The following is a 20,272-nucleotide window of genomic DNA, read 5'->3' on the forward strand; positions in this document are numbered from 1 at the left end:
ACATATTGAGTCAAAAAACCTTCCTGCACACTTTGAACAAAAACTGACCCCTCTAACGAGCTAGAGCTATAGCAATTCCAATCAATGTTAGTAAAGTTAAAGTCCCCCATAACAATTACCCTATTACTTTCACTCCTAACCAGGATCGTCTCTGCAATCCTTTCCTCAACCTCTCTAGAACTTTTTGGAGGTCTATAAAAGACTCCCAATAGGGTGACCTCTCCTCTCCTATTTCTAATTTCTGCCCAAACTACCTCAACAGACATTGGAGGTGGGGAAACTTCTAAAGCAATAGAACTTTGGGGGCAAAATAAATAGTCACATGGACAACGTGATCAGGTCCATCTGCTCCTGCACCCATATTAGACTTGTACCCTTTATATTATATTGTCTCTCCATGATCTTCCCAGGAATCATTTCATATTTCTCTGCATTGAACTTCACCTGCATTCTGCTAACTTGTCTATTATCCTTCTCATAGTTCACAATACTTCCAAGTTTTGCTTAGAGGAGAGAAGATTGAGAGGAGATTTGAAATTCAAAATCATGAGGGGTCTGGGCACAGTAGATAGGGCAAAACTATTAGTAAAAGAAGCAAAGATGACAGGAAAAGAAAATTTATTACTCAACCAATGTTTAGGGAGTGAAATGCACTGTCTGACAGCCTGGTGGAGGCAGGTTCAGTGGAAACATTCAAAAGTGAATTAGACTTATCTGAAAATGAAGAATGTGTAGAGTTGCAGAGAGAAAACTGGTACGAGGTGAGCTGTTCATTGGGAGAGCTGGTACTGACACAATGGGTTGAATGGCCACTTTCTGCACCATAACAATTTTGTGATGCCATTTACTCGTCACAGGTTTTTTGTTTCCTTTCATTCGTGGGACATGGGTGTTGCTGACTGGCCAACATTTAGTGCCCATCCCTAGTTGCTCTTGGAGAGTAATTGAGAGTCAACCACATTGCTGTGACTCTGAAGTTACATGTAGGCCAAACTAGGTAAGAACGGCAGATTTCCTTCCCTAAAGGGCATTAATGAATCCAATGGTTTTTTTTGGCCAATCCTTTCATGGTCATCACTTGATTCTTAATTCCAGATTTTTTGTATTGAATTCAAATTCCACCATCTGCGTGGTGGGATTTGAACCTGGATCCTCAGAACATTAGCCGAGTTTCTTGGATTAATAGTCTAGAGATGACACCAGGCCATAGCCTCTCCTTAAAAGTAGGTGCCTTTAAAAAAATGAACGTCTGACAGTTTACAAGTTTGAGTTTGTTTTGCGATTAATGTTTAGTGGTGGCGACCAACTGAGACCTACCATTTCTGTCATGTAAACGAAAGACAATCTATGACTGAATGTTTTAGAATAAGGCTTATATATCTTGTAGTTTACATTGTGGTAACGCAGTGCAGTCAGCCGCACCTCCCAATCGTGTAGTTTAGCAACCGAGTAAACATTGAACATAAGTTCAGTGTCAACACTGATTCCTAGGAAACCCTTTCTACAAATCTCCCAGAAACTCACCAGACATTATGGCTGGAGCCATCACTGGAACTTGGGTGAGAAAGCCACTTTGCAAGTTAATGAAGCGGTGGCTGAGTTCTGCATTGGGAATCTTTCTGTTCATTGACCCTTCCTCTCTGTCTCTCTTTCTCCCCCCATCAGTTTCCGACTGGATTTCACGGGCACACTCGCAGTAAATCCCGTAATGATATTTTTCAAGAATATAGACAACAAGCCAAGCCTCCACCTCCCGACAGACTTATCAGGCTACTCCGGGTGAGTTCAAAGAATTAGCATCAAGCACATTTACCAATGTTTGGCTGGAGTTGAGTGGGATTATCCGTCGCTGCTCAGCCCGATGTTTTCTGATTATTCTCCGTTTGCACTCCATGTCATTTATTGTACAATACTGACATTTAGGAGATTTTTAAAATTCTTTGCTAGAAATAATTAAATATTTGATAAAAGCAAATTACTACGGATGCTGGAATCTGAAACCAAAAGAGAAAATGCTGGAAAATCTCAGCAGGTCTGGCAGCATCTATAAGGCGAGAAAAGAGCTGACATCCAGACGACCCTTTGACAAAACTCCTTTCTCTCCTTACAAATGCTGCCAGACCTGCTGAGATTTTCCAGCATTTTCTCTTTTAGTTTCATAATTAAATATTTGTTTACTTGTGCATTGAGCTGAACACGAAAAAGGCATGATTTAGCATTAAAGAACATCTTTGGACTGCGGGAAGAAACCGGAGCACCCAGGGGAAACCCATACAGACATGGAGAAAATCTGCAAACTCCACACAGATAATTAGAAACATAGAAACCCTACACTGCAGAAGGTTTGACCCATCGAGTCTGCACCGACAACTATCCCACCCAGGCCCTATCTCCATAAGCCCACATATTTACCCCACTAATCCCTTTAGTTTATGCAATCCGGGACACTAAGAGACAATTTAGCATGGCCAATGCACCTAATCTGCACACCACTGGACTGTGGGAGGAAATCAGAGCACCCAGAGGAAACCCATGTAGACATGGGGAGGAATGTGCAAACTCCACACAGTTAAATACAAACCTGGTGAAATAAAGTTGACGAATCTTAAATATCACCCAACAGAAATCAAAACATGAACTCAATAATGGCCACGAATTTCCTCCTCTCCATCACTATTTAAGTGGGGGGTCGGGGGGATGGGGGGGTTGTGGTAACAATACTCCCGAAGGGCAATAAGATTTCATCTTGATTGTCAGCAAAATTACTGTGGCTAAGTCGAAGGTCGAAGGAAGTTATTCCATCACACAGAATGTCTCGTTCACCCCATCATCGCTTTCCTAACTGACTAACATTGGATCCAGTGCCTCAGTTAGAATTCTCTCCTGTGCTTCAATGGAGCTCCCTTAACTGTGTAATCTCTCACAGATTTACAGCCATTTCTCCTGTACACCCTATTCATCTCGATCTGGCCTCACGTGTGTCCTGTCTGGTGCTTTCAGCCATCCCACCTCACATCTTGGAAATTCCCTCTCTAAACTCACCCCCCCCGCCACCCTCTTCTCCTTTAAGATCTTTCTTAAAACCCATCTTTTCGACCAAGCTTAGGATGACCGCTCCTACTATATCCATCTGTGGGTTGATGTTCAATAATGCCTCTGTGAAACAACCTCAGGTATGTTTTTAGCATGACAGGGACACAGAAGTTAGAACTACTGCCTCACAGTACCAGGGACCCCGGTTCAATTCCATCCTTGGGTAACTGTGTGGAGTTTGCACATTCCTCCCCATGTCTACATGGGTTTCCTCCCACAGTCCAGTGGTGTGCAGATTAGGTGCATTGGCCATGCTAAATTGTCCCTGAGTTTCCTGGATTGCATAAACTAAAGGGATTAGCGGGGTAAATATGTGGGCTTATGGAGATAGGGCCTGGGTGGGATAGTTGTCAGTGCAGACTAGATGGGTCAAACCTTCTGCAGTGTAGGGTTTCTATGTTTCTAATTATCTGTGTGGAGTTTGCAGATTTTCTCCATGTCTGTATGGGTTTCCCCTGGGTGCTCCGGTTTCTTCCCGCAGTCCAAAGATGTGCGGGTTAGGTTGATTGGCTATGATAAATTGACCCTTAGTTTCAGGGAGATTTGCAGGGTAAATACATAAGAACATAAGAAATAGGAGCAGGAGTAGGCCATCTAGCCCCTCGAGCCTGCCCCGCCATTCAATAAGATCATGGCTGATCTGTCGTGGCTCAGTTCCACATTCCCGCCCTCTCCCCATAACCCTTAATCCCCTCTCTTATCAAAAACCCATCAACCCGCGTCTTAAAAATATTTAGCGAGGCAGCCTCCACCACTTCAACGGGCAGAGAATTCCAGAGATTCACCACCCTTTGAGTGAAGAAGTTCCTCCTCAACTCCGTTCTAAACCGCCCCCCCTTTATCTTGAGGCTGTGCCCCCTAGTCCTACTATCCTTTCTGAGCGGGAAGAGTCTCTCCACCTCTATCCTATCCATCCCATTCATCATCTTATACGTCTCAAATACATGGAGTTATGGGGATAGGGAGTGGATGGGATTGTTGTTGTCCAAACTCAATGGGCTGAATGGTCTCCTTCTGGATGTAGGGATTCTATGATTGAATATACATGCAAGTTGTCATTGGAGAATGAAACTGCAGTTATAGCTGTTTGAATTGTGCAGCAAAAAGCATGGAGTTATAAATATTTACAGCACCAAATCAGTCAATCAGCCAATTTTAATGTTATTTACTAGTGTCACAAGTAGGCTTACATTAAGACTTCAATGAAGTTACTGTGAAAATCCCCTAGTCGCCACACTCTGGCACCTGTTTGGGTACACTGAAGAAGAATTTAACATGGCCAATGCACCTAACCAGTGCATCTTTTGGACTGTAGGAGGGAACCAGAGCACCCAGAGGAAACCCATGCAGACCACCAGGAGAATATGTAAGCTCTACACAGACAGTGACCCAAGCCAGGAATATGAACCCGGGTCCCTGATGCTATGAGATAGCAGTGCTAACCGTCGTACCACCAAGGGCCTTTGCTGACATCTGTGTTGTGACAACAAAATTGTTTTCTCCCCAGAACTCTGCCCTCCTCTGCTTCAAAAATTTCTCTAAACTTCCTTCCAAAGATGCAATAGTCTCTGCCTCGACTATTCTCCATGGCAAAGCATTCCATGTTATGTTTCTTTATAATCTGTCTTTGACTAAGTTTTTGGTCACCTGCTCTATTATCCTTTTACATGGCTCAATGTCAAATGTTGTTCGATAACACTTATGTGAAGCACCTTGTAGTGTTTTACATTAAAACCATTGCTGCGAGTGAATAGATTTCTCTCAACTTGTTTTTGTACCGCCAAGATGACAGTTTTATATCAATGACCTACTGATTCTCCAACCAGGGGAAGTTCTTTCTCCATTCACCCCATGTAAATAAACAAAGAACAAAGAACAACACAGCACGGGAAACAGGCCCTTCGGCCCAACGAGCCCGCGCCGCCGTCCCACTATTCTCAGTGTCCTATTCATGATTTTAGTCTACGCCTAATGTGCCAGGATCAGGGAGGTCCCTGTTTTCTTAATTGTAAACGCAACTTCAGATTATTATGAAATCGTGGTTCTTTACAATAAAAAAGAAGTTTTGGATCCACAGTAATAGTGAGGTAAATAGTGAGGTAAGTAGTGAGGGGGTGGCATGGTGGCATAGTGGTTAGCACTGCTGCCTCATAGCATCAGAGACTCAGGTTTGATTCCCAGCTTGGGTCACTGTCTGTGTGGAGTCTGCATGTTCTCCCTGTGTCTGTGTGGGTTTCTTCTGGATGATGTGATTTCCTTCCACAATCCAAAGACATGCTGGTTAGGTGCACTGACTTTAACAGGGCACTGAAGTATGGCGACTAGGGGAATCTCATAGTTATTTTGTTGTAGTGTTAATGTGAGCCTTACTTGTGACTAATAAATAAATAATCTTTATTCAAGCTTCATTTTAATGTAAAACTTGGTGGTATTTTCCAACCAGTTTGTCCAGTGTTTTTGACATTAACAAAATTAACTAAATAAATTAAATGTAAATACCTGGAGGTATTTGTAATACTGATTAATTCTAAAACTCAGGAATAATTTGAATTGTCATTTACCGGTAATCTACGTGCGAAGCCATCAGTACTCATTAGTGGTGTAATCTGTAAGATCACAAGGGTTTAGTCACACAAAAATAATTGAACCAATTCATCTCATTTGTGCCATGCAGACCTTCCTTCTAATTACCAATCAGGAATAATCTGTGTGGCCATTACTCACAATTACTTGTTAATGAAGTTAACATACATAGAAATATGGAAAGTTTTGCTACAGTCACTTTCTAGCCTGCAAAAGACTGAACTTCGCAGATCTGTGTACCCATTTATTTTAAAGCAACATTTCAGAATGATGCCAGTTCCAAACTTATCCATGTAACAAGGTAGATGTTTGTCTGGGCCCATTAAGGTCAGCACTGCTGCCTCACAGCGCTAGGAACTGGGGTTTGATTCCACCTTGGAGTCTGCACATTCTCACCGTGTCTGCAAGAGTTTCCCCCGAGTGCTCCACTTTCCTCCCACAGTTCAAAGATGTGCAGATTAGGTGGATTGGCCATGCCAAATAGGCCATTAGTATCCCAAAATGTATAGGTTCAGGGAATGAGCAAGATAAATATGTGGGGTTACGGGGCTAGGGCTTGAGTGGGATGCTGTTTCTGAGAGTCAGTGCAGACTCGATGGACTGAATGGCCTCCACCTGCACTGTCGGGATTCTATGATATTTCTTTGCATCCAACAGGGAGGTCTGAAATTAAGCCTCAGGCTTCATTTCAATTGGGAAGTTGCCTGCACCAGTCTTGTTTCCCCAGGCAGCTGACCCTCAGGTAAGGAGGTACAAGGAAGGACAGTGACTTCAGGGCATATCATGACTGACAGTCATGGAGCAGGAAGGAGCACTCATGTTCCAACTGGATCTACACGAATTTGAAAAAGTTAGGCATGTGTCTTTGATTTTGCATTCATAGCTGGAAAACTTTGTGAGATAGGCCCAACACCTCCTTCGCTCAGTTAGGGAAGCTCAATTTCTCAGAGGGTTTCTAAAGCGGGCTTTAGCCCTTCATTAACACATGCAAGGGACCCGAGGCCAGTTTTAGGTGGCTGTCCCAGACTCCAAGGCCAATGTGGCTGCAGATGTTTTTCAGTTATTGTTGGGCATTGGGTACCCTACCCACTCAGGTTAACCAGAGTTTGCCTGGAATCAGTGGATCCTGCCCTGAGTCCTCCCTCTAGCAGCTCATCAATTCAAATTTCCTATCACTTGCCTTCCAAATAAATAGCAGACACTTAGCTGAGGCATTGTAAAAATTGCTAAATACTTGAGGGTCAGAAGAAACTGCATCAATTTTAAATGGAATCATTCCAAACTTCTCTGTGGAATTTGTCACCAGCCACTGCACAGTGCTGTCACCCGCATTGTTGCAAATAGCTGGGAAAATTGGGAATTGGGACTGGGGGGGCTGGACTCTGTGTCTGGAGGCTCAGGGAGAAATGGAAATCAGGGAATAGCAGTTTGTGGGAATGGTGGAGACTGGGAATGATGGGTCGAAGAAACAGAGACTGGGAATGATGACTCCGGGAAATGGAATGTGGGGAATGGAGACTCGGCAGGGGAGAAAAAGAGAATATTTTCCCTTTTTCCACACCCACAGTTTCATAGCTTTGCTTATGCTTACCTAGCCACCTGGTTCCTGAAATCTCAGTTAAAGATTCTCAACTATCCAACTGTTGTAAGGTAATTCAGTAGCATTTGTAGAAGGCATGTGATTCAGCACCATGCAATCCAATGTTAACGGTCCATTGATTCATTGAGAGGCTAGGAATCTGTCCTAAATTTATTCAATGCTGAAACATCCACAGCCCTCTCGGGCAGAGAAGTCCACAGATTCACAACCCTTTGAGTAAAGAAAAGTTCTCATCTCAATCCTGAAATATTGCCACCTTATCCTGAGACTGTGCCCATATATTCTAGTTTCTTTAGCCAGGGGAAACAAATCCACGTAGTGGAACTTAATGCCTCCCTATGGCATACTTGATGGCTGCAGGCAGCTAGTCGAGCTGGGGATTTAGGCCACCTTCCTGCCTCCACCCTAATTATGCCCAGGGCAGGAAGGTACATGGATGATGGCCTCCCTGCCACACTGTTTGTTGAAATCCTTTATTGCCTACTTAACGGCCACCCCCCCCCACAACCGCCCTCCTCCCCTCAACCTCTCCACCCGCTCACCCTCCACCTCAACCTCGCCCCTCACTGATGATATTCACCTACTGGCAGGCGGGCACTTGCTTTATGGGAAGCCCAAAAAGTGAGTGCAGCCGAGTTGCTTGCAGACTTATGTGGATGGTCCCTCATTCAAAGGCACTCACCCTTGAGGGACCCAGTGTCATTGAGATGAGGTCTACTGAGAACTAGTCTCCTGCACTTACTTACATGACCCACTCTTCCCTACGTGACCCACCTACCCTCCTCGCCGTCACTCACCTGTGCCTGAGTCCACCAGCGAACTTAGTACTCTAGTAGGTGTTGAACTGGCAGCAGCCAGCACCTCCTTTGGTGACACTAAGAAATGAAGATTGGCTGGCAGCTCTCGACTTGCGCCTGTGGGTTCTTTGATCGTAAGTAAATCCCACTGGCCAGGTAAGTGCTTGATTGAAACTTAATATGGTGGGCCTTCCCAAAAAGAGTCGATGCAGAGCTCCATACTGCTCTCCAGCTGACGGGTGGAACCTCCTCATTAGCTCTATTAAATAATACCCATAGTGTCTGCCCTAGCAACTCCCTTTAGTATCTTGTATGCTTGATTGAGTTCACTCCTCATTCTTCTAAAGTCTAGAAATTATGTTGCTGGTGCTTGTAGCTACTCCTACCAGGAATTCTGCTGTCATGGTATGGCGCATTAATCTCACTTGTACCAGGGAATATAGGCCCAATTTATTCAATCTCTTATCAGATGACAACCCTCTCACTCCACAGGCCAACCTAGTGAACCTTCACTATCCTCTCTTCAATTCCAGTATATCTTTCATTCAATATGGAGACCAAAACTGCACAGTCTTCTCGGTGTGGTCTCACAGAAGCCCTGTACAATTTCACAAGACTTATTTATTCCTATACTCAAATCTCCTTGCAATAAAAGTCATCATGCTATTTGTCTTCCTAATTTATTGCTGTATCTGCATGTTAACTTTCCATATTTTTTGTACAAGCACCCAAGTCTCTTGGAACATCAACATTCTAAGTTCCACATCTTTGAAAATAAAATTCTGCTTTTCCATTCAGAGGTGGCATAGTGGTTAGCACTGCTGCCTCACAGTGCCAGGGACCTGGGTTCAATTCCAGCCTTGGGTTTCTGTCTGTGTGGAGTTTGCACATTCTCCCCATGTCAGGATGGGTTTCCTCCAGGTGTTCCTGTTTCCTCCCACAGTCCAAAGATGTGCAGACTAGGTGGATTGGCCATGCTAAATTGTTGCTTGGTGTCCAAAGATGTGTAAATTAGATGGATTAGCCATAGGAAGTGTTTTGGGCTACAGGGATAAGGTGGGGAAAGGGCTGGAATGAGGTATTCTGTCAGAGAGAATTGGTGTGCACATGATGGGCTGAATGGCCTCCTCTGCACTGTAGGCATTCTATTCTTATGATCAAAGTGAATACATTTCCTCAGATTATATTCCATCAGCCACATTGTTGGCCACTCACTTAATTTGCCTGCATCTCTTTGCAATTTGAAATAGGGGAATTCCACAGTAACTTCATTGCAGTGTTAATGTAAGCCTTAATTAACTTTACTTTTACTTTTACTTTAACTTTACTTTTACTTTGCTTTACAATTGCGTCCTCCTCACAGCTTCAGTTCCCACCTAGCTTTGTATCACCAGCAAATTTAGTAACATTACTCTCTGTCTGCTTGTCTAAGTCATTAATATAGATTATAAATTGCTGAGGTTGCAACGCTGATCCATGCGGCACTCCACGAGTCACAGCTTATTGTACTGGAAATGCTGCATTTATCCCTACTCTTTATTTTCTGTCCATTTACCTGTCCTCTATCTCTGCTAATGTATTACCCAACCCCATCAGCCCTTATCTTGAGTGTTAATTTTTTGTGCGGCATCTTATCAAACGCCTTTTGGAAACTAACAATGCCAATTTCCGTCCAAGAAAATGGTTTATAGTTACTAAATACATCAAAGATACATTTTTCTCACACAGTGATCAGGGAAACCATGAAAGCATGAACATGAAAAGAGAAAAGGTATGTTATCAGTCCAAAGCATGAGGTGCTTGGCTTCAGATAGCTCCAAAATATTTGCTGCAATCAGGGATATTTGCCAGGCTGCAGTACAATGTTTACGCCCCCCACGCCCCACCCCCTCAATCCATGGTTGATAAAAGCTCCTTTCCTTGACATCTATAACCTGAATCTTTTGGCATCCTGGACTTTTAACATTTTTCAAATTAATGCCATTGTAACAATTGCAGGAGTTATTCTTGACAAGATCAGGCATTCAGAGGTACGTGGAGGGAGATTTTTGGTTTGTGTCAAAGTGAAGATGGCTTTGTAGTCACAGCAAATGTCTAAGACCTGTGTTAGTAGGCCAAGCACTTTTTGGTTTGTGCCTTAATTTAAATTTTAAATTTTACATGTGCTTTGCATTTGCTGTTCACTTCATCACAAATATTGTAATTGGGATCCTACAAGGCATTTGTTCCTTATTTGCATATATAAATGGACTTCTGCACAATCTTGTGCATGATTTTTGGCAACCCTTATAAAAGCCTGGCTGAAAATCGAATGTATCTGGCAAGTGAGCATATAAAATCTCTACCACATTCTTTCCTGTTGTTTCTTGTGTGATAAATGAGCAGCCGGCAGTTGAAAATTTCCCCTGTATTCTCATTATACAACTGGAGAGATTGATAGTCATCCAGTAAAAGGTGGAATTTGGGATGCAAACACAGCATTATATGAATGTCAGCAGTAACAACAGGAGCCATGTTTGTATTGCTTGACGAATAGCCTTTTATGAGACCTTTGCAATGGAATCATTTTATACAGTGATTAATGGATAGTACACATTCTCCTGAAATGTCACAGTTGATCAGGAAACATTTGAAACCCTGTACTAAAGCTTTCAAAAGGCAAATAATTGGTGAATTGCGGCTGCAGGCTGCTCCTCTGAGTCTATCCATATTCCTTGCTCAAGAATCAACTTTTGATTAACTTTTTAAATTCTCATTAGATACTCATGCACTGCGCTGTTTTGTGACCACTCATGATATCAAGCTAACAGATGTGATCAGAATTGCTTCATATCAGTGGCGTAGTTAGAGGGGGAGCAACCGCTCCCCCGAGCACATTCTTGAACAGTGGCACCTTTTCACCAGAGTGTTCCTCATGGGCCCCTCAGATCTCTTCCCGAGATCTGAAGCCCTCAATCCGTGTACTGCAATCGCAGGATGTGATGCGGATGCGGGGACTTAAGGCAGCGAGGAAGGCATGCAGTCTCTTGAGAGGACATGCAATCACAAGGATAATTTTTCATAATGCTTTGTTTTGTTTTGATTTTACATTTAAAATGTAAAATAATTAAATAACACACATATTTTTATTATGTTTTGATTTTAAATACAAGATAAAAATGTATAATGAATTTAAAATTATTTGGTGTGCGTCGTGGCTTGCTTCTCCTAACTTTAGAACCTGGCTATGCCCCTGCTTCTCACATTTTTAGTTATAGACATTCCAGGCACTGTGGTTAGCACTGCTGCCTCACAGGGATCTGGGTTCGATACCCGGCTGGGTCACTGTCTGTGCAGAGTCTGCACGTTCTCCCTGTGTCTGTGAGGGTTTCCTCTGAGCGCTCCGGTTTCCTCCCACAGCCAGAAAGACATGGTTAGGTGCATTGGCCATGCTAAATTTTCCCTCAGTGTACCTGAATAGGCACCGAAGTGCGGCAACTAGGGGATTTTCACTTTAACTTCATTGCAGTGTTAATGTAAGCCTCTTTGTGACACTAATAAATAAACATTTTAAACATTTACAGTGGAGAAGAAGCTCATTCAGACCATTGAGTCCATGCCGACTTCAGACCTTTCCCATCTTCAATGTGTGGACCAAAGCTCTTCCCTCTGACTACCAACTAGATATGTTTGTTTTAAAACTGAGTTGAGTGTTGTATATTTATTTGCACACTGTGAAGTGTCTCACTGACCACCATTTAGTCCCTTTGATTAACATAGGTGTTACTCTGGTTTCAGGAGAGCCCTTTGAAACACAACTTTTCCAAACATGATAGTCAACGAGTGTTTCATGACAGTGCCACATACCTGGAGAATGTAAGTTTAGAGTGTGATACTTGATGCAGCAGCACAAAGACTTGTGATTCTTTCATATCATTCTATTGACATTCTAAGTAATTGACATTCATGCAAAATACACTGAGGAAAATTGATAGTTATGAGTTTGTTTTAATATAACAACCCAGGTCTGATATTCCTTTATTCCTATGGACCTTGCTGGTGTGTTAGTAAGGATTGGCATCATTAATGTGCAAATTCGCCAGCAAATTCAAGGCATTAAGTGTTGTGAATCTCAAGAATCTTCTGGTCAATTTATACTGCTTGCTATTAGCTCCTCTGTTATTTTTAAGATCTTGCTGGAATTTCCCATAAACAGCTGACGGTACCTTTATAAATAAGCTAATAATTGTTAATGCAGCACCAGTTAACTGCTCTGTCCCAGAATGGGAACAATTTTAAATGTTCAATCTCATTCCTGCTTGGAGTCATTTGTTAGAGATTTTAAAAATACAAAATTTAAAATTTAGCCCATTATAGCCATCTAAGACCATATGGTCCCAGCAATAATACTGCAATGTTAAAAGAACTGTGATATTAAAAAGGGCCAAATACGGTAAATGATTCCCGACACACTCTACTCACACTTCAGATTGCATTGAAAATTGCAGAAAATGTAAACAATGAGGCATAAAAAACAGGACAGAACACAAGCAAAAAGCATTGGACAAAAGTAATTGTAAATTTGCTGCTGTGACATCCTGAAGTGCTTCACAGCCGATGAAGCTCTATTATAATTTGGATTATAACTGTTACTTGAGTGTTATTATTTTACAGAATAACCTTTAATCATTCATTGACATATGTCGAAACACTTTGATGCAATAATCTATAACATTAAATGTTTTGTGACTTTGAGCTTAGAATGTATGATTGTAGTGCCCCTTCAATCAAGCAGGTGCCAGTACCAAAGACCACTGATACTTCAACCAGTCAGATAGCAGAACCTAAAACCACATTGAGTCTCAGAATCACAGGGCAGATTTTAACATTTGGAAGGTTTACTGTCATTTCTCACTGTTACCTCCCCATCCATTCCTGGAGCAGAGAGGCTGGGTTCATTGCAAAGTCCAAACCACATTGACATAGAGCATGTGGGCTGCTTGTCCCGGAGGAGCATATCATTGCAGCCCGCTGGATTCAGACCTACGCAATATCCATTAAATATCCGGCCAGAAACAAGGCAGGTTTTTGGGGAAGGGTTGCAAATAAGGAGGGTGGTTATTCCAGGCTGCCTGCAATGTTCTTTATCCGCCAGTTATCATGTGATCATTTACGGTTTGCAGAAAAAACATTGAAGGCAAAATGAAGGGAAAAGAGTTTGGTGAAATTTCTCTCTGATCCCCATAGGTATTGAAAAACAAATTCTAGGAGTTAACAGCAACCACAGGGTGCATTCCCACACCCCACCTACCTTTTGTAAAGAGTAATATTTGCCTCTCCAATGAATTTGTCCAGTTGCATGTTGAACAGTTGCAGTGAATCTGCACCCACAGCACAAACTAACAATTTATTCCTAAGATCCTCCATGAAACCTATGCTGCTACATCTCATTAACATTCAAGTTGATATGGCAATTTAATGACAGCTTTATTTCAGACTGTGAGGAACTTTCTCTGGATTTTGCGTAGAATATAGAAGGAGATTAGGGGTATTTGATGGGGGTTATGAGATATTTAATTAATAATATGTAAATACAGTATTTATCATGTTTTTACATAACTTATATGTATGTCCTCTTTTTGTTCCTAACTTAACTAAATGAAGTAATTTGTCCAAATGTACAACCTATTCCACTCATTAATCTAAATAGTCAATCAAAGGTCTTTTGTGGAATTAAAAATACCCAGTTCATTGAACTTAACATGGTGACTTCTGAATATTTTCCAGAGTCTCGATGTTTCCAATTTTGCAAGGGGATCTGAATTGAACAGAGTATTCTAGATAGGATTGAGCCAAGGTCCAGTACAATAATAGGATTTTGTTTTACCTTAAATTCTCCTAGCTGTACATTGTAATGCTCTGATTTTCCCTTCCTTTAGCCTCTCTGCATTGGGCTCGAATCTTCTGACATTTATGCATTATACCTTCTAGATCTTTTTCCCTCTCAACAAATTTTAATTCAGAATCCGACATGGTACACACATGCTTGGCATAAGCCTTATTCAAATGCAAAAGACACCATTTAGCTGCGTTAGATGTCATCATCCCATTCTGCCAACAAGCTAAATCAAATTGTAATCTCATTTTCTCTTGTTCATAGAATCTCTACAGTGTAGAAAGAGGCTATTCGACTCATCGAGTCTGCACCAACCATTATCCTACCCAGGCCCTATCCCCATAACCCTACTAATCCCCTGACATTAAGGGGCAATTTAGCATGGCCAATCATCCTAACCCTCGCATCTTTGAAGTGGGGGAGGAAACTGGAGCACCCAGTGGAAACAGTGACAGACACAGGGAAAATGTGCAAACCCCACACAGACAGTGACCCATGCCGGGAATCGAACCTGATCCCTGGTGCTGTGAGGCAGCAATGCTAACCACTGTGCCACCATGCCATCTGATGCTAGCATGGATCTTGATGTTGTTCACAAACATGACAACAATACCCCAGATACCTTCACCCAGGTGATTGATATAGATTGCAAAGCGTAATGATACTAGTGCTGAAAATATTAAGCCAATTCTTTTCGCAAAACCCACCAAAAAATGACTGAAATCTGAAAGATTTGCCATGCTCCCAAAAGTATAATGTATTGTTGTTAATATTAAAATATATTAATATACTAATGCAGGACAACATTAATTGCAAATTGTGTAAGTATTTAAAACATTTTTTTTCTAAACTGATGCCTCCAACTGGTATCTTTCCCTATGATATCGCAGGTTAAGCAGCTGGAGATTCAGAGCAGCTCAATGAAGGAGCCACGGGAGGCTTACATCATTTCTCTCTGATGGAGTCTGACATTCAAGGAGTCAAAAGTCAGACATCTATAAAAGTCAGCCTAAACTCAGTGAACAGAAAATCACAACCAGTACTTCCCTTTTTGACCTTTTGGTATATTCCCATAAATAGATGAAAAGCTTGGCATTTCTTTTGACTTATTAATTTTTCATGTCGCCATTTTTACATAACCACCATTTTTATGGGAGCGTTTTATGTGTAACTATTGTAAAAGAATACTTCTTTTTATCATGTTGAAATGTCTCAGCTTTCCACGCAATAAATTTCCAAATCTCTGGCTTGGTGCTGTTTCTGTGGCCTTTCTCTTTCGTTTGATCAGTAACCCAGCCCAGGGAAAGGACAGTGAGAGTAGCAGTATTGAGAAAGCAAATGAAACTCATAACTCAAGCCTAGCAGGAAGGCCGACTCTGCTGTTTAAAACTTTGGACCACAGAATTTAAACATTTTAGTTGCACCAAAAGGATTTTAGTATTAGAGTACATAGTGATCTTCTTAGCAGGATTGTTACATTTTGATCCAGAGGCCTAGATTTTGGTTCTTGTCTTGATTCAGGGTTTTGCTCTGAACTCTGGATTATTGTCAATCATTTCTGTCCTGCATATCAAAGGGCTATTGATGAAAAATGCCAGCAAGAGGTTCAATGGTTGACTATTGTACCTGTTGGTGTGCAATTATCTTGTAGCTATCAGTCTCAGAGTACGAGCAACAGAATTCTTTCCAGCATGGAAATGCAATTATTGAACCAGAAATCTCATCCAGCTGAGGCAGAATTGCACACATCAACAGAAAGCATTGGCAGGGTGGGGGTTCCCAAGTTTGGAGTCCCATCAGATCCAACTGGCCAAATACCAGAAAGGAGAGTCAGGTTATTCAAATAATTTGGAGATAGTACCCCAGTAGTACTGAGGAGGAGGTTTCTATGTCTGGAGAAGCACAATTTCTAAATGCTTTTAAATCTGTTCCCTGGCTATAGCCAGCCGCATTGAGAAGCTGTCAAGTGGATAGGTCCCTGGTACGAGGAAATAGTCTGGACAGATATCGGTGGAGGTTATCAGACATGCAGGTGGGAGTGAGGCGATGAGGGGGAAGATTGTGGGCTGGGATCCAATTGGAAACAGGTAAACTTGATAGCCAATAGGAAGCATTCCAGTTCCTCTTGGCCTATGAGCTGTGCTGGAAAGGCAGTTATTTGTTCTTCCCATCCATTCCCATCTCCTTTCAGCTGTCAAATTTCCCAAGCCAGCAATAGAGTTGGAACAGATTCTGGAGCAGAACTGCCCGCCCTCCCAATCTGCCTCTGTAAAAACAAGGTGGGGTAAAGACTGGCTTTCCTAATTTTTTTATAATTAATTTCCGACTTGCCTTTTCTCCCCACTGCCTTCTGTGACCAACCTCTCCCTACACTATGTATATTAAGTTGATATTTCTCTACATTCTAACTCTACTGTAACATCAAATTCTGCACTCTCTCCTTTCTTTCTCCCCTATGTATTCTATGAATGGTATGTTTTGTCTGTGTTGTGCATAAGAAACAATACTTTTCACTGTGTACCAATACATGTGACAATGATAAATCAAATCAAATCAAATCCTTGGGGATTAAAATCCCACCTCATAAAGGGAACAAATTGAGTTTTACCTTTGCCCTCTTTTGGCTCGTAATATTGACAGAACATGAAGTGACTGGCCAATCCTGCATTTCCCTCTTGTTTCTGATGGGCTCCAGGATGTTCCCATGGCTATGTGGGATTGCATTCTAATGAAGACAATGTAGTAGCATCAGTGGCAGAGGACCAAAGGGGTGCATCTTGTTATAAATTAGGATCTCGAAGGAGAGGTTTCAGCCTTTGGACACAGTCTGACATAATGCAGTTTCAATCCCAAATAATGAGGCTGACTCCTCCAGGGTGAATCTCACATTGCAATCCTTTGAATTTGGGTTTGGGTCTGAATCCAAAATGATTCTGTCATTTTTCTATCAGCAGAAACCATTTTGATGCAACACATCCTAAGGCAGTTCTGTTGCCTCAGTAAAACAAACATATTTTTATTTGTGCTACTTGCTAAAATATAGGCTTTGACAAGCTCCCAGTTGTTTCATTACAAGGGACTTTGCTTAAAAATTTAAAGATCAGTAAAGTTGTATATGGTAAGAATATCAATGAGGGATGTGCCTTAAGTCTGGGCTGCGTTTTTATTTTTCTATGTACAGAGTGAAGGTATAGTCACAGCATTAAATTCCAAAACCCAAGCCCTAGAACGTCTATGAGAGACGTTTATCTGTCACATATGCACAGCCTTATTAGACAATTCACTACTGCAGACTTTCGTATAAATTCTTGAAAATAACATGAACACATTGTCTTCCCTTTCTGCAGAGCAACGCTAAATGTCGGGCAAAAACTGCTTTTGGAAGAAGCAGCGAATTTAAGAAAGATTTGATTTCCTGGATTCTGATTCAGACTGAGAAGCAACAGCAGTGGCCCTTAATATCCACGTATAAAGCGGATTTCTGGCATCACAGAAATCCACAATCCACAGCGGTGGTGATTCCACAGCTGTTGGTCCCACGTGTCCATCCGCTGATAACAGCAGCCCATCCAAGATCAGAAAACATGCAAACAACATATCGCCAATTCTACAGCCACTGCCAACCAAATCCAAATGTTCATACAAATATCCTTACCGGAGAAGTGCGGAGCACACCCGTGGAAAAAGAAGCAACGTTTGTGTATGTGAACCCCAAACCAAAGCCAACAATGGGAGAGTGGAGAACAAGGTCTTCACTGTCACAGTGCATCACTGTCGCTGACTGTCTTTCTTGGCCTGTTCCAAAAACAGATGCAACGAATGACTGAACACTCCATTAGGAACAAATCAGTATAAGGAGAAAACAAGTTGTTCACCTTTCCGCTGCCTCCCCCCCCCACCCCCACCACGCCCCACCAGTGTTTGCATATAATCTTGATCTGGAGATGCCAGGGTTAGACTGGGTTGGGCAGGATAAGAAGTCTCACAACACTAGGTTAAAGTCCAATAGGTTTATTTGGAATTACGAGCTTTTGGTGCACTGCTCCTTCATCAAGTGAGTGACTCACCTGATGAAGGCGCAGTGCCCTGAAAGCTCGTGATTCCAAATAAACCTGTTGGAATTTAACCTGGTGTTGTGAGACTTCTTACTGTTAATATAATCTGCTATTTCAGTGAGAAAAATAGTTTAAAAGCAAAATACGGATGCTGGAATCTGAAACACAAACATAAAATGCTGGAGAAACTCAGCAGGTCTGACAATACCTGGGGAGAGAGAATAGAACCAATGAGCAGGATTTTATGGCCTAGTTTATCCCGAAACTGTAAAATCCTGTCCGAGGTCAATAGACCTTTCCATGTTCCACCCCTTGCCAGCTCTAGTTTCCATGGTAGGTGGGGCAGAAAAGTTCTAGCCAACGTTTCTTCAGAGCTGTCAGACCTGCTGAATTTCTCCAGCATTTTCTGTTTGAGAAAAGAGATGTTTTTTCCATTATTACATTTGATTTTTTTCCAAGGGAATATAATGACGGGAAGATTCACAAATAATTTTCTGGGGGTGGAAAATAATTTCCAAACATTCCAGAGCAAGCAATTACTTTTCCTATCGCAATGATCAAAGTTGAAAATTTTTTTTGAAGAACTCTGACACTTTCCTAGGATTGCGGAAGTGGGTTTCTAGTACGGCACCAGTTGGTGGCATACTCAGAGAGGCCATGGATGGAATGGCTGATACGGGAAGTAGTAGGAGTATGGTGGAATAGGGGAATGATTTCTGAGTTTGAGGTTGAAGATGTTGCTTAGAGAATAGTGGGAATTGTACTCCACATCTGGCTATTTTACACCTGACCTAAACTTGTTTGCTAACATGGGGGGGTCTTAACATCTGTTAGGAGCTCCCTTCCCGAAAGAGCCAAACTGGACAAGGATCCAGAAATTGCCTTGGGCGGCTGAGTGCACCCTGAATACCTTTCGGTATAAATGCTTTCTCTTTCACTTCAGAACAACATCTGCCTTCACCTCTATCACATTACACCAAAGCCCCAACCTTGTCCTTATAAAATGTGAGTGCTATATTTTGGTCACAGCTCTGCAACCAACCTTTAGTCAACTGAGAGATCTGGCTTCATCAATATTTATACCTAAACAAAAATTCTCCATTAGAATTGAACTCAGTGGCGGTAGGGCCACTACAAACTAGATAACAGCAAGCAGAGACATGACTTTTGATTTATTTTTAATACTACAACGCATGTTAGATCATCTGTCTCAACAGTGGACATTTTTACTTCATAGTTGACAGGTTTAAAGAAGGCCTTATTATAGCAACTCAGAAATAGTTGGGACAGGAATACTGAACTGGCCAATAATGTTTTGTAACCATCCATCTGAGCATTTGCTGCTGTATTCTGAGATAACAATACAGCAGCATACTATTGATCCTAAACATGCAGCTACTCAATCTGTTAGGAAGCAGATTGCAGCTTCAGATTTAACAGGCAACAAGGGAGAAAATTAGAAGGGGAGACTCAACCAGGGACATAATTGTACATTCTTTTGCATCCAACTCCAGCCACATTGGTAAAATCTGTGAGAAGCTTAGGTACACATGTGAAATGGTATGTGGCCTGGAATAGCTAAATAATAATGCTAGAGAAGGGATAGGTAAACTATAGATTGCGACTCCACTCCAATGCACTTTTTTGTTATCCATCTTGTCTATTCTTTACAGAAAGTATGTAACATTTCAGAAGAACATAAGAACTAGGAGCAGGAGTAGGCCATCTGGCCCCTCGAGCCTGCTCTGGCATTCAATAAGATCATGACTGATCTTTTTATGAACTCAGCTCCACTTACCCACCTGCTCATCATAATCTTAATTTCCTTTATTGTTCAAAAATGTATCTTTCCTTGCCTTAAAAACATTCAATGATGTAGCCTCAACTGCTTCACTGGGCAGGGAATTCCACAGATTCACAATTCTTTGGGTGAAGAAGTTCCTTCTCAACTCAATCCTAAATCTGGTCCCCCTTATTTTGAGGCCATGCCCCTATTTCAAGTTTCACCTGCCAGTGGAAACAACCTCCCTGCTTCTATTTCATCTATTCCCTTCATAATTTTATATGTTTTTATAAGATCTCCCTTTATTCTTCTGAATTCCGATGAGTATAGTCTCAGTCTACTCAGTCTCTCCTCATAAGCCAACCGTCTCAATTCCGGAATCAACCTAGTGAATCTCTTCTGCAACCCCTCCAAAGCCAGTATATCCTTGCTCAAGTAAGGAGACCAAAACTGTACATAGTACAGTTTGGTGTGGCCTCACCAGCA

At 41.9% G+C, this 20,272-nt stretch overlaps 1 protein-coding gene across 2 annotated transcripts; it reads left to right on the forward strand.

Moving 5' to 3' along the window:
• Positions 1-1,519: 1,519 nt before the first annotated feature.
• LOC145341348 (ciliary microtubule inner protein 7-like) lies at positions 1,520-17,783 on the forward strand. 2 transcript variants are annotated; one of them, XM_080186269.1, is made up of 4 exons: positions 1,520-1,559; positions 1,666-1,779; positions 11,851-11,928; positions 17,296-17,783. In XM_080186269.1, exons 1-4 carry the CDS (start codon positions 1,533-1,535, stop codon positions 17,773-17,775), a joined length of 699 nt encoding a protein of 232 aa, XP_080042395.1. In that variant the 5' UTR covers positions 1,520-1,532; the 3' UTR covers positions 17,776-17,783. The 2 variants fall into 2 exon arrangements, with proteins under 2 accessions (XP_080042395.1, XP_080042396.1); XM_080186270.1 differs by lacking the exon at positions 17,296-17,783 and adding an exon at positions 14,839-15,031.
• The last annotated feature ends 2,489 nt before the right edge of the window (positions 17,784-20,272 follow it).

The sequence above is a fragment of the Carcharhinus amblyrhynchos genome, chromosome 3, assembly GCF_965287045.1.
Source record: "Carcharhinus amblyrhynchos chromosome 3, sCarAmb.v2.hapA, whole genome shotgun sequence".
Lineage (NCBI taxonomy): Eukaryota > Metazoa > Chordata > Chondrichthyes > Carcharhiniformes > Carcharhinidae > Carcharhinus > Carcharhinus amblyrhynchos.